We start from the raw sequence: 15790 nt of genomic DNA, 5'->3' as shown, positions 1-15790 counted from the left end.
GTTATCTACTGCTCTTTTGACTTGTAGAAGGATGACATCAAAGCAGCTGCCTATTGTCTTGTGAAGATTGAAACGTTTTCAATCAAGGTGACTATTTCAACGCATTTGGAATCAGGTGGGGAACAACGCAAGATTGGTATTAAGTATTTCTCTATCCACGTATCACAAACACCAGCCCATGTGAACCTTCCCACCAAAGAATGTTGCTGATAGAGAGGAGACCATTTTCCAGTCTTGCTGTAGTAGGGTGCCAGTCTGCGTTTCTGATCCTGGGCCTTCTTGTATTATGTAGGTGGCACTTGAAGGCTCTGATAGATGCAGCACAGTTAATCACTAACCAGTGTTAATGCCACTGACTCTGGGCTACATGTCAGCAAAATAACATTCAGGCTAATGTTATCCTCATAATCTCTAAAATCACTGTGTGAATTCTGTAGCAACTTCCTGTCCACCGCCTTGTGCTTTAGATTGGTCAACAGAGGCTTCCGTTCGCGGATAACAGACGTGCTTCATCTAAGCAATTTATACATACTTAGTATATTTACGGTTAACCAGAGATGTTAATTCATTTTTGGCAAAACCACCGAGTGTCCAAAAGAAACAAACAAGCAACTTTGAGTGATTCCAGGAGTCTGCCCAGATTTCGTTTTATGCTGGCAAACATAGAGTATGTTAACGTATTACACGTGCAGCTATCTTACCATACCAGTGCTGACCTGCCAGAGTAGTCACAGGCGGTCATCGGGGTGACTTTGTGCAAAGCTTATCAGACCTGTCCAGTTAAAGGGATGTTCTCTGCCATGCCAAATGACAGCGATTAGCATTCGGCATGCTTGTCCTTGTTCATTGTGTCAGACACATCAGCCCACTTGACTGAACAATGTGGAACGACAGAGAACTGTCAGCAATTTCTCTAGCCACTCGATTGGTTTTGTAATTAATGTGTAGTCTAGACGATGCTCCCCTTGAATAGTGTCTGGGGGGGGTTTTGGCGATCCTCCACATTTTGAAAGACCAGACCATGCGTTTCTCTCAGGAGGGATAAAGCATGTAGCTTTGTCAGCATCGTTAGCCTTTTTTTTTGTTGCAGGAGGCAGTAAAGGAGGCTATAGCAGAAGAACGACAAGCAGGGGAGAGGAGACTTGAGGACAGCGTGTTGAAGGTTCGAAATGACCTAACTGAATTCATGAAGGAGCAGAAAAACGTAAGTATATGGGCTACGTGGTGTATATGATCTTGACCCTGGTCAGAATAAGTGGGTGGAAGGTGGCTGGATGGATGAGTGGGTGGAGGAATGGATGGATGAGTGGGTGGAGGGATGGATGACGTAAACACTGAAACATGTAAAGGTCTCTGTTCTTTGACAGTAAACTCTGTCATTGGAAAACGGCTGGCATTTCGCCTCCGGTTTCTTTGAAGACCTGGGATTTCGCTCCTACTCATTCTCTTTATATGGCTGGATGCTGCAGTGTACTGAAGTATTCAGCGTAACGGAATTTTTTAATGGTTCTCCATTCCACATACATCCCATGATCGGTAGTTTTCTGTTTTGTAACCAAAGGATCGGTAGCTAAGGAGAATATAATCAAGGCTGCCTAATGCAGTTCGCTGTAGGCCAAGTTCTCAGATTTGTATTCTGCGTTCTTGCGATCTCGGCACCATTTCAACCAGGCCCAGCAGGAGGACCTGGTCACCTGATCGACCCACGGCGTCTTCAGCCGGAAGCGGGTTCCGTGCAGTTTCTCTCCATGTCTGACCAGATCCGGTGCACCTAACACGCTTGGGTTTCTCTCATTTCGGGAAACGGCCTTCTGCCACCGGTGGCTTGTGGAAGTGGGTGGGCGGAGCCTCTGCATTGTACCCAGGTGTCAGTCCACTTAATGAGTTCTGGTAGCTGACTTTGCTTCGCAGGCAAACTAACAGAACGACCACCAAAACATCACAGACCCCATTCTAGACGAGAGGCGGGTCATTGAAAACAGCTGTTTGCCCCTGGGGGGGGGGTTTGTTCTAGTATATTCACACACCTCTCTGTTTATCTTGGCGTGCCACTTCTGTTGATCCATAACTCCTGGGGAAAAAAAGCTGACTGGTTGTTTTTCCTACATTTGCACATTTATCATTTCATAATTTTCTTATCTGATGAGGATTGTCCTTCGTTACAGTGTTGATGATTTTTGTCTCAGTTTTTAATTTCATATACCAGTGAGTAGCCGTTTTGGATGTTAATTACAAGCGGCAGTTTCAGTGAGATTTCAGGCACTAAGTGCGGTACCTGGATAGTAAGTGCTCACATGCCTTTTTAAGCTTTATTTTTGTTTCACTGAACTTTATTCTGTTTAAGGAAAAACTCTCAGAATCGTGGGTGGTACATAACCATAACTGGTTTATTTTTAGAGTCTTACTTTATTAGCCTTGTAAGTATAATTAGTCATTGGATGTACTAATACTGTACCACGATGGGGTTTAAAGAGTAACTGGAATTTTTATATGCTTAACAGCAATGTTTGTAGCAGAACTCCAGGTTTCACTGAACCTGCATGTACAGTAAAGTTGGCACCTCCTGCCTGTGCCATGGCGCTGTGGTGGCAAAGAAAGAGGGATCTTTTCGAATGAATAAAAATACCAAACTGGAAGTTATGGCCATGTGTTGGTGCTGCAATAGGTGGTGGTTAAATGTTGGTTTATTTTAAATGTTTTTTTTTTTTTTATGTGGCTAACCACTGGATTCTGTGGAATCTATATATATAAATGGCACCCAGACATCACATTATTAATTGACCTTTTGGGGAAAATTACTCCTACGACGTTAAAATAATGAAAACCGCATCGATTGGGTCACTAGCCTAGCACTGAAGTATATTTGCTTAACCCTGATGTCACTGGGGCTGAGTTCAGCCTGAACATTATTAACTTGCTTTAATCCCTCTGCTCTTACAGAGTCAGGGCCCTTTACATGAGGCAGCCTCTAAGCCGTAGTAATAAGTAGATTCATAGGTTAGGTCTCCATGTTCTGAGTTTTACAGCATCCCTCTGAGGACAGGAAGTCCATGCTGGCCTCACGCGCACATTCGCCGCCCCTTTGTACTGACAGTGCCATAAATAACAAAATACTTTTCCTTGTGTTATCTTTATTAGGCGTTATGTGAGGCTTTGAACGTTCTGGTCTAAATTAATTAAAGCTAACGTGCCTTTGGGCCAACCTGTGTGACGCTTTGAAGTGAGTTTTTACACATAAATAGTTCTGTACATGAGAGAAATCGACGCTTATTAAAATACACAGAAACACATGTTTAAGGGCTTGCTATGCATGTCTAATAGGAAACATGATGGAGGGAGTGATACTGTACATAGCAGAGGAGTTTAAACAATGGGTTCATTTTAACATGCCAGTTTTACCCTTTGTTAACTTGCACATTGTTAAAAAAACGGCACAGCCATTTGAGTAGCTCAGGCAGTGAGAGGCCCTTTTCTGTTCTGGATAAGTCTCATTTCACTTAAACTGGGATCCTGGTAACTATAACCAGTTGGTCTCATGGTGTTAATGTGGAATCTGGTCGGTTTAACGCCTCTGTTGGTTCCAGCGAGTGTACACTGGGGACATTTCAGGTGTTCATGAGTTGCTGGCGTTACGGTGTAACTGCGTTAACGACTTCTGTACTGTGGAAACTATAGAAGGAAAATATCTGAAACCTATAAAGCGCGTAAAACTCAACGCTTTCGTGTTAATCCATGCTATTCTCCAGGTGTTATTCTTCTGAGCGGGTAGAGAATGCCCTTGTGTTCAATAGAAACGTCTGTAGCACTTCTTAACAAGCACCAATAGCTGAGCCAGCAAAGCATTCCCATATGATGGAGGGATGGGGAACGAAGGACCATCTCTTCCATCAGAAGTTGAAAAGTTCCTTTCTGAGTTCCAGGGAAGTGGTGGAGGTGTGTGTTTCTGTTAGATAAAAAGGATGGGAATTCTTATAATGTTGAGTCAGGCTCTCACCCGCCCACTCAGTACTGTAAATAAATACAGTAAATAAATACTGTTTGGGTGGCATGTTACTGAGTCAGATCTAAAGAATTCAGACTTCAAGAGTTCCCCGTACTAAGATGTTTTCCACAAAGCCGTTCTTATTCTAGGAAAGTCGCATTAGGTATTGTGCATTGGCATTTAGCAATGAAGTAGGACAGTACAGCAGTGTTACCAGTAACATTACATTTAAACTGTGATATTTTGAGGTGCAGAGAGAGATCAGCTTGATAATTGGTCGTCAGCCGCCATTTGTGTAAAAGATCTGCAGTAAATTTATGCCATTTTGTGTGTGGAAATATTTTCCCATTTGCTCCAAGATAGAAATTTAAAACATGAAGTAAGGTGTGAAAAAATTGTTCCTTTTTTTCCCTCAAATTTTTTGTTTTTGAAAATATAACGAAATTAAGGTGTAAATAAATTGACTTTATGGTTTACAGGGTCACAGAGAATCCTGTTATGCAAGCCTATATCTGTGTATGCACAGGCTACGATTGTTCTGACTATGCCTTATGATCCTTAAAACCGGTAGAAGTTTCTCAGAAAGAGTTCAAAGCAGGTCAAGGGATTAGAGGTACTCATGTTATCAGGCTTGGGTCAGCCAGTAGAACCGCTCTTATTTTGGACTGGAGTGGAGGGAACATAAGGGATAGGGCCACAGGTACTCACGTCACCATGGTGACATGTAATCGCCCCCCACCTCACTCTCAAAGATCTGTTCTTTGGCTCTTGGAGAACTTGCAATAGCCTGTCATGTTGGAGATCTGAGGGAGACGAGCCAAGCTTTGACAATGAATGACACGCAGCGGAAAAGCCTGCAGAGATAAATACCATGTTACTATGGATATCATCATGTTCCCCACTGATGGTCAGGTGGTTAGCAGTTCAGTGTAGTGGTACACATAAGCCTATGCCAAATGAGAAGCTAAAATGTCCTACATATTGTAATATGGTAATAATTTATTGCGGATTACATAATAATTTTAGAGAAACGATTAAGTGTGTTCTCCACTGGATTGTAACTGACTTCCTACCTATTAATGACGTCTCATTTCCCCCCCACAAATATTTTAAAACAATATGTTTAATCCGTTGATATTCAGATGATTTTAGTTATTGAATTATTGTTCTTGCACAAAGCATGTTTGAAAACTGTTACTCATTTGAGGAACCGTTGGCATCGAATGTCATCCTGTTTCTCGCAGAAGTGAATCACATGGTCTGGACCATATCAGTTATGTATATTGCCCCTTCCCATCACTGCACCCCTAAAAATACTCTGGAGTTGCCTGTTGAAACGGCACCCTGTACTGATCCGTTTCGTTTCTCTGTTGTATGTTTCTCATGCTATTTGGCAAACAGCCAAGCAGAATAGTTGCCATCTTGTCCTTAATGTTGCTTCAGCAGAAGAATGCTGAAGCAAGGTCAGGACGAGGCTTCTCCACCTCCATGAGTGTTGACGTTCCAAAGTTACCAAACAACTATGAAATTGTTTTTAATGAGCTGAACTCCCCGACCTCTGGAATTAGTCATAGTCAGTGAAGCTCATTGAATACACTCGAACAATGTGGGATCAGTGCTGATGTGTTTCCTGTTAACCCTACAGCTGATCTTTGGCTAAGACCAGCACCATTTGCCCTCTGCTCATTTTACCTGCTTCTCACATTTAATTTGGAGATTAATGGCTCTTGACCATATCAGGTCTTAGAGGCCAATTCTCTTCCAGTCATTGTCCTTGACAACCTTTAATCGTACTGTCTTTTGTTTGTGTGATTATTTTGTCTGTGTGAAGCAGCTCTCTGTCACTGTACACAGGTCTTGGGCCGCACGTCAGTCCTATATAGTGTTTATAGTGGCTGCCTATCATACCAAGTATCTCATTGCAACAAGTATTAAGCCAAAGATAGGCAAATATATAGAATATAGTGATTAATTGTCATTGTTGACACACCACAGCACAACAACGAAATGTGTTCTCTGCATTTAACCCATACATGACATCGTGACATAGCAGGGGGCAGCTAATTCATCGCCCAGGGAGCAGCGCTTGGGGGTGGTACCTTGCTCAGGGTACCTCAGTGGTGCCTTACTGGTTGGGGATTCGAACCTGCAATCATTCAATTACAAGTGCGCGCCCCTCCATCACTGCCCACTAACAGGCAAATGTTTAGGCAAGTTTATAGAATATCTGATAGTTTTCTGTATGCATAAGTGACCTTTTTTGAGTACAAAAAAAAAAAAGTTTGTTTTGAATTGAGTTGTTGTAGCTGAAATCAGCCAAAAATATGCTTTGATTAACATAAGATGAGCATAACCCAGGTATTCAAATAATATAAAAATCACAGATCAGCTAAAGTATATTTGAAATGCTCAGCTGTAGACCGTCTTAATTTACAGACAAGCTTTAAAAAGGCAGTAGGACGACTGTCAGCTCGGACGTCCGTCCCCATTTGGAAATGGCCTCCTTATTTGGTGAGATCATTCTGGCTCTGCAGCCCCATCTCACCTTAATGCTGCTCTGTAATACTTTTGTAAACTAAATACAAAGACTGTACATCTTTATATGAACTTGGACTGGCAGTTCTGAATATATTCACTCAAATTGTTGCCTTGTTAAATCTTTCTTGTATTCATATTTGAATCGTGTAAAGGAAAATGAATGCTAATGTAAACGGATATAAATTAGAAGTTCAATTTGGCAAACATTAATAAAATTTATAATAATAATAATTTAATTGTTGGCATAAAACCAGTGCAAATATGCATAAATAAAACAAAATCAATAAACAATAAAAAAATCATATTTTAATGTTCTTTTGTCATGATTTTATCCCACTTTATTACCTTTTCAATTATTGCTAGGTTTGAAGACCTAGTCAGAGTTTCACATTTAGACATTTATACCACTGTAGAATATCTGTTGAGTCAGGGGCTCTGCGCTGGTATTACTCACTCTGTTATGACTGCTGTCGTCATGAACATGATGATGCGGAGAGGAGAAGTAATTTAGGTTAAGGTTACACTATATGGCTGTCAGGTGAACGCTCCTTTTGCCAAAGCAGTTACACTGGGGAGGGGTATGTGACTCAGTCACATTGATGCATGTCTGAACAAGGATGTTGATCGGAAGGCTGCAGTATCATTACTAAATGCACAGTAACTGAATGAGCTTATTAATAATGGGCATTTCTGATTTTTTTATTATTATTATTTTTGTTTTACCTCAATGTATAATTTTGAATATTTAATATCTAAATTAAGGGGAAGACTAATTTAGCTAATTTTAAATAGCAGTCTCTGCTAAATATGTGTAAGTAAATGCTTCTGAAATTTTCCACTCATACATTGTATGTTTTTTTTTTTTTATTCAGTCTTTATTATATATATATATATATATATATATGTGTGTGTGTGTGTGTGTGTGTGTGTGTGTGTGTGTGTGTGTGTGATGAGAATAACAGTGGTACTCAGTAAATTGTATCGACATGTGAGTCTGGCGTTTGTCGCGTTCAAGAGTTTTGAGAGCCTGGCTTATTTTGTCAGAAGTCGCCCAGCTTGTAACATTCTGAAACGTCATATTCATGGATGATTGTTCAGCTATAATTTAAGCTGCCGTGAAGATATGCCTGTGATATCATAACGTCAGCGCCCGATTTTACTGGGACAGTAAATAATCAGCTGCAGTCATCGCATGGCTTTTTCAATCACTGAGCCATGAAAGCAGCTCTTGTATAAATGTCAGTCATTTTAATTTCCTTTAAAATATTCTCCGCTCTAACGAAGACCAAAACGCAGCCAGGGCTATGGAATTTCGAACCTCACCATGCGAAAAATCAATGACTTATGTTTTGTTGTGTTTAACAAGCTTAGCAACCTCTGTTTGACAACAGGTATCAAACAAAACGGCAGTTTATCCCAGAAGAAAGGTCCGTCCTGATGAACAACCCCTTTTCCATAACTGCTTTTCCAGCATAGGGTTGTGCTGAGCCTGGAGTCTATACCAGGAAGCAGAGGGCACAAGGCAACGGACAGCCTTTATGGAATGTCAATCCTCTGGATGTGAATTTAGAATTTCTTTAAAGGAAGCAGATCTGTCCAGCACATTTCAACTTCTCTGGAAGTTTATTCCTCTTCATGTTTGTTGTACCTTTGATTTGTGTCGCAGTTGGTTGAGGTAGCACTCAAGGATAGCTGGCAAAAAAGCAGTTGGTAGATTAGCAGTTTTCTCCTTTTGACACTCAACGAATGTGCTGCTGTAGCCCAGTCGCAAGAATGAAAAGAGCTCTTTCCAAAGTAGCATGTAGCCGGTGAGTGCTTTGGTGAGATCTTCCAGATGTTTGGGTGCATTAGCCAGGCCGCTCCTCGCATCCTGACTGCGTGACAGATTGTTGCAGCTCGCGAGATGTAAAAAGGCCGCTTCGCACTCGCTGCGGGACTGACCACTAACACATGGGCCCCATTTAATTTAATGGCTGTTTCAAAGACAACAGGGCTTTAAACGTACACGATGTTTCGGAGGATGATCATTACGACTGTCAGCGAGGGTCCTTAACATACTCATTTCTTTATAACCAGGTGCCAACATTCACTTTATGGTTCCTTTGGTTGCTCTTCAGGACTGCTATTTTATATTCGTGATCAGTATTGCGTGGCAAAATTGCTAATCATATTTAAAAATCTCCAACTAGAGTGGCATGAAGGCATCCAAAAGCACGTTCAGTGAACCGGTGTTTCAGAATCGCCCGTCGGCTTCATAAATAAGGGTGTAAAACAGAGCATTCCCTGACCTCACTGGTCAAGATTGACTGTATAGAGTGTCTATTGACAGTGCTAACACAATTCCATATGGTGATTTTAGCTCCTGCCCATTCCCAGAATTCCCTCATCCCTACCAAAGGTTGTGCACTAAACATGTTCCAGGGTTGCAGTGAGTATATAAAAAAAGGAAAGTCATTCTTATGTTATGTTAACCAGACGCACTCCGTGGAGTTAAGCTAGAAGTAATGATCATGACTGTTTAGGTATGGAGTATTCCTATTGGACAATCATGACTTCTTGCTTAAATTAATCCAGCATACTGAGGAATCAAGCTTCACAAAACACCCCCTTCATATGTATTGCCTTTTACGTACATAGACAAGACTTTTATCGGCTAGATAAATGTGTTGCAAACAGAGGTGTTGCTAAAGATTTTGGGCCCCATGAAAGCATATCATATTGGGCCCCTCAATCTAGACCAATCCAGTTGTTTTTCAAATTTTTATGAGCCCACCCCTGTCACTCAGGGGCCCTTGGACTCGTCCTAACTCCCACACCCTTACGGCGCCCCTGGTTGCAAAAGTTGGTGCTAGAGAGGAATAATTTAATTGAGTAGATGTATCACTTATTTAAAAAATAATAGGATAGAAATAAATCCTCAAAAGATATTAGAGGTGGGAGAACATGGATGTTCTGGGGGGCAGGTGATGTCACTGGGCACAGGCCCACTAATCTGGAGTAAGGTGTTAATTACCAGTTATGTAAAGCAGTCTTTGTTGGCTGGAGAGCGACAAGGAGAGGCTGAGTGTAAGTCCTAACCCCGGCCTTCCGGTTCTCGCATTTACACTGTCCGTTGGTCCTTTTCTTCAAGCCAAAACAGCCGCCTTGGCTGCTTGTTCTGCTCTCCCCATTTATTTAATCCCAGCAGTTCCAATCAAGTCCGCCGTTGGCTGATCGGGCGGAAGCCTTTACTGGAGCAAAGACAGATGGTCGGTTTCCGAGGCGTGCTGACATCATACGCATATCTCGTGATTTTGGAAGGTTTAGACGGACCTGTTTAATGCTAAGAGGGAATCCCTCGGGGCCGCAGCCTTAAAGCGACCGTGAAGAACCGAATGCGTAAGAGCGCCCCCCGTGGGTGTCACCGAGGTACTCGGAGAGACCACCCCGCTCGGTGAGGGGGCGAGAGTGAGCTGGAAGGGAACAGGGAGCACCGTCTCCACGGTAACACAAGGGGAAGAACATCAAAGATGGGCCTGGCAGAGGAGATGGCTGGAGAAGCCATTATAAGCCAAGACGAGGAAAGTTGGAGCGCCGCAGTGGAGCCCTGGGAGGACAGGACATCCGACACCGCTCCCGTGTGAGGGTGTGCGGACGCTTGTTCTCCAGCATTTAATAGCGAGGCTCTCTGGCAGGACCCGAGCTCTGCAGCCCTGCGGAGAAGTGCAAGGTCAGCGGTGAAATCATAATTCTGCAAGGTGACACAATGCCATTTAGATCCCGTGCTTCAATTACTGACATAAGCAAAATCAGAGCCTTAATTTTAGGCTGTGAAATGAGCATATGACTGTTGTTTTCATGCACAAAATGCTGCTAAAAATGAGCTATGAGACCTATTGGTCAGAAAGAAGTGATATAATCTGTAACTTGCACACTGGAGGTCTGCTTGCTGTAACATAGGTGAGCGGGCCCTTTGAAATAACCAAATCTAGCTGAATGGGACTGGGCGTGAGGCCCGGTGATGGCAGTGGAGAAGTTTAACAAATGTATGACCCCACACTCAGTCTGACCGGCCCGCAGGATGTTCCTGGCCTGCACTGGCCACGGCAAACTCGGACCACAATTCCACTCTGCCAGATTAACCAGTTTCAGCTGAAAAAAATCATTCAAATGAATTCTTTTACTCAACCACTAGCATACCGTGCTTGCCTAATCAATACCTCATAGAGTTTTTTTGTTCTAACTAATTAATTAATTGAGCTGGCGCTGAACTTTAATGAAATCATGGAATGGCTGGGGTGAGAAATTTGGAAACCGCAGGAATTTTCTTCTAACCATCCAATAAGACGTCAGTAATGTTTTGGAGAACAGAACAAATTCTGGTTAGTTTTTATTGTTATTCTAAATACACATATGTCCTAATGTTAAATTGTGTTATTCTCTGAACAAATACGCTACATGGGTAATCTGCTTGAAACGTGTTCTTTGAATGGCTAAAACTTTTACACTACACTACATACAGGCAGTCCCTGAATTAAGAATGTCCAGCTTACAAACCACTCATACTTACGTACCATATTACCATGAACTACCATAAAGTTCATGGTAACTTACATTAAACATTATATAAAAAATTTCAGGTCTAATACAGTGGTTCATAATAACAAACGCTCACATGCTACTTTGTGATGCTCATGAAAACATTGAGTGGCTTCAGCTGTTCATCGGCCCGTGGTACAGTACAGCGCCGTATGTAGATGCTGTTATTACTGTATAACTATTATTCTTATGTTCTGTATTAATATTTTTCCCACTTCACTACAAATTAGTCTTAAAGACAGACTTAGGGAACAGATCTTGTTTATAACCTGAGGATGGCCTGTATAGTACAAAACTACGACTAATTCTGTGGAAGACAGCGAAGCATCATGAGGTGAACCAGACAAATTGTCAGTCAAGACGGTTTAAGACATGGGGAAGACAGGTGTAAAGTCTGCACAATGTGGTACACATGGTGGTACCTGCAGGTCCACCTGGAGATGTGGTGGTACATGCAAGTCTATCTGGATGAGACCTCATTGAAAGTTTGACACAGGTACAGCAAACATGGCCTTATAAAATGTTATCCTATGTCGTCAAAAGAGGTTCCCCTAGGAGTGAAATTCCACACTGGGAACAGGCATGAAGCCTCATGAGAACACATGAAGTCTGGTTTTACTCCCTCAGAAATCAGTACAAAACTTTACGGAGTGGAATTTTATGTAGTAGAAAGCCCTCTGTCTGGGTATGAAGGTCCAGCTAAAAACTGACTTCCACTCAAGTTTTTATTGGCCTGAGGTCTCTAGAGCTGCCCACCAAGGTGTCTAGGGTGATGGTGGCCCCCAGATCCCATTCCAAGGAGCAGACCTGGCATTTTAGATAGGTAGTCTAGGAAGATCCAAGTGGTGGCTTTATAAGTGGACCATACTGTCCGGATTTCAGTCCCGACAAGGGCTGGGTATCCCCTAGAAAGGGAACGGCCACTGTGGCATCGTTGGAAGTATCCAGCGGGAAGCAGATTGACGAGGAGGAGGAGGGGTGGATGCGTAACTGAATCTGCCAGAGCATCAGGTTTAGTTAAAAAACAAATCTAAAGGGTCTGTGTAATGTTGACAGTGCTATTAGCAAAGGAACAATGATGTGAAAAAGCAGCCCTAGAGCAGCACGCATCTCGGTTTTACGCTGGCATAGTTTAAATGAGGAAATCAGACAATATATACATCTCATAACGGCACGTTCTCTCCCCAAGGCGGTTGATGGTTGTGGTTACACTTTATACATGCAGAAGCAGTCAGAATTATATGCACTAGTGGTCTTGAGCACAGTATGTCTGTGAAGGTTTTCAGTCACCCCGGTCATGGTATGATTTATAGTAATATGTCAAAAACAGCTGGACTCGCTGTTGGATCTTGAAAACGTTTCACCACTCATCCAAGAGCCTTCATCGTCTCATCTGAATGTGGGAAATTCCCTGGAATTTCAACCTCCTCCGGTGATCCAGCATCATGATGTCACTAGACTTCTTAGATCACATGACAATCATGTGAGGGTCTTTGGAGTCTGGAGGTTTGATTAAGTGTGAAACTTATGATACCATCTTTGACTTACTACCAGATATTCTTCAATGGCACTTTTCTGGGCCATTCCTCAGATTACGCAAATGTGATACTGTCCCCATCAACTCAGCAGTACCAAAAAAATAAATCCTTTAGCGTTAACTTGAAATAGAATTTAAATCCAAGTGACGTTTATCCCGAAAGCCCTCAGCGGTTATAGCTTAATCAGGACCGCGGAGTCCCAGCTGCCTCATTGTGCTACTTGACTACCTATTTGCAGAAGTAGTTTCGTTGCCATGGTTCTAACGTGTTTTAAATACACACTAAGGTGCTTTTCCAGCAGTCCCTGAAGAGAGCCGCAGCTGTGTCCTATGGGGGCAACACCGGCCTTTAACGAAAGCCAGACAGGCTGCAGGAAACCAGGAAGTTAACCCGCCACACCGCAGTGGGATGTACAGAAACTTGGGCTGTTCAATGCCAGAAAGACTTGGGTCAAATGTGGCCCGAACATACCTCCCATTGCATGATGGAGCTGAGGATGCTTGTTATTGCACAAATACTTTTAATTTATCTTGTTCAGTACTGCTCTGGAGGAGCAGTGAACTGCATATGAGGATGACGAAGAGGAAAGCTGCAAATTATCGGAACAATTATTGGACCAATAAAAGGATACATTGAGTAGATTTTTTTCTCAGCCAACAGGCAACTATATAAGTAGCTTACCTATTTTTTAAATTTCTGGCATGCGCTTTGAAGAATGTAAACTTGAAATGGTGAATTGATCATCACCCGACAGTGTGGATACTTTAAATTCCCTAAATTCACGTCAGTTCCCATTGCTGCTTTGCACTCTGCCGACTGCCTGTAAAAACAGCCAAGATGTCTTCCTTTTTTCTGGCCTACAACACACCCGGAGAAAATTTAAGGGCAGCTCTGGGTTCAGCGAGGCGGTATGTGCACAGAAAGGAACACATGGTCATCTGTGTCCCCACCCACGGTTTACAATCCACATTCCAGATGTCCTAGCAGCTGGTTCCGTTCCAGCGGGACGCCAGACGACGCCGAGGGTCGTTTGACGGCGGTGGGGCCTGGGACATGGGCATAGATAACAAAGCTTGTTGTGGGAGTGCGTCTCCTCCACTTCATCCGCGGTGAGTGTTTGGTGACACGTCACAGCTCTGAAGGAGCTCTCGCTTTCATCCATTCCCAGAAAGCACCACCACTTTTAGCATTTCCCCAGCTATTGTTAACCTGTCCCACCATCCATACTGTATAACCAAGTCATATCTGCTGGACTTCCTGTTCCTAACTCCTTCAGATAAATGAAGGTGTGTCTTTTTATTGACTTAAACATGAAGAGACCTGAAACTGAGATGCATAAACTCCCCATGGATGGCTCGGTCAGCAGGTGAAGGGAAGACTGGAAGACTTTTAAGTTAATAAAAGACACGGTGCCCCCAAGCCTCCCCACCCTCCTCATCCTTTGTGTGTCCGTCTTTTACGAGGTGGACCATCTGCAGTGCATTCCTTCCTCAGTTTGGTCTGGTGAAGCATCAGCCATGGACAATAAAAGGCCTGTTGGAAGGCACGCTCCAGCACTCTCGCAAAGCGTTTATCGAGCTGCGTTTATTTTTCTTCTTCTGGGGAAGCCCGTAGCGGAGCTTGACGCGTAACCGGGTGCCGTCTCGTGGCCCCTGGGAAAAAGCAGCTATTTCTGACCACCGGGTCAGCAGCCCCCAGAGCACCTGTGCTCTAAATTTAAAAGGGGGGGGGGGCAAGAGGAACTTGTATGTGTTTACACCAAAGGATGGAGCAAGGTTAGGTTTTTCCACCCACATTCCTGAGGACAGCTGCTGAGCAGGAGGTGTTTTCCCCCCCGACACCCCCTGGCCCCGGGACGTGTGCCGGGCAGATGGGCCCCGCGTGTTTTCCTGTTTTCCTCTCTGCCCTTTTTGCTGCCACGTGTTCCCTGGGCTCACGGGGTTAGCTCACCGAACGAGCGAAAGGCTCGCAGATGGGTGGTGGGCCCCCGCGGCCAGCGAGTGACCCTTGCTCACCGGCTCGGGGAGCCCCCTCGCGTGTAATACCTCATCAGTCAGCCACCCATTGAAACCTCATTAATCAGGCAGCGGTTACACTCAGCCAGCAGGGCAGTGATCATGGGCTTTGTGGATACCCTGAGGCTGCACTGAATGGCAGTTATTCATACTGGCTGATCCACACCAGCCTTATATAAAAATGTAAATAATAAAATTCAGGTGCAGGCTTCTATTTGTCATGTGGTGTGACTGTTAAAGGGGGCCAACTTTCTAACTTTTGTTATTATTATTTATTAAATGGTATTTGCATGCTTTTTTGGCTAAAAACCTTTTTTTTTTCTCAACGGACCCTACTGACCTCACATTAGAGCTTACCTTTGCTTTTAACAGGTGTAAGTACTCAGCTGTTAGTTTTTTCCACCTAGATTTAGTAGTATAAGAATAAACATTCTTATCGTGACATTAATAATTGAAACTGTGGCTCGAATTCTGAACATTATGAGGAATTGTTTTTATGAAGCATCTGACTGCCCCCAGAGCCTCTACTCCAGTGTTTCCCAATGCAGTTCTCGGGGATCTACAGCCGGTCCATGTTTTTGCTCCCTCATAGCTCCCTAGGGAGCAAAAACATGGATCGTGTACTCCAAGCTACCGCTAAAAGATTTACTGCGTGACCTTCTTGTGAACAAGACTGGATTTTAAACCTGAGGTCTCACGCTATACTTGAAAATGTAATCGGCTGTTTGTTTCTTATTAACGCCAGCCTGTTAACGGCGTTCCCGAGCCACCCTGTGGCTGATCTCCGCGCACGATCTCAGTGGTCGCTCCTGTGTACCTTCTCGGCACTCCCCCTTTTGGCAGCCTCTGCCCCCCTGTTCCCAGGTGCCGTCCTCAATCAGCAGATGGAAAGGCAGCCCTCTCTGTTACCGTGGTTTCCCCCGACGTCCATGTGGTTCTGGTTTGGTCCTGAAGTTTTCTTTGGAAGTCCAGCACGCCTGTATGTAGTGTTTCTCGGTTCCCCTTTTGCGTTGCCATCCATCAGTTTGACTCGTGCACTGAATCCGCTTCGCTTTTATTTTCTTTGACACATCGGCCTTTTTCCTCTGGAGCGTGACCTTCTGCTCATGTGGGTCTGTCCCTGAAGATGCAGGACCTTC

The 15790-nt window shown here is 43.5% G+C and overlaps 1 protein-coding gene across 4 annotated transcripts in view; it reads left to right on the top strand.

Annotated features, from left to right (window-relative positions):
* LOC125738445 (coiled-coil domain-containing protein 91-like) overlaps nt 1-15790 on the top strand; it is an 85672-nt gene that overhangs the window by 67236 nt on the left and 2646 nt on the right. For all 4 annotated transcript variants that reach the window (XM_049007379.1, XM_049007378.1, XM_049007380.1 and 1 more), the window contains one exon: nt 1091-1204. In XM_049007379.1, the coding sequence (XP_048863336.1) occupies nt 1091-1204 (114 nt within the window). The remainder of the gene's footprint in view (nt 1-1090; nt 1205-15790) is intronic.

The sequence above is a fragment of the Brienomyrus brachyistius genome, chromosome 3 (assembly GCF_023856365.1).
Source record: "Brienomyrus brachyistius isolate T26 chromosome 3, BBRACH_0.4, whole genome shotgun sequence".
In the NCBI taxonomy this organism is placed as follows: Eukaryota; Metazoa; Chordata; class Actinopteri; order Osteoglossiformes; family Mormyridae; genus Brienomyrus; species Brienomyrus brachyistius.
This window is presented reverse-complemented; position numbering and strand designations above follow the sequence as displayed.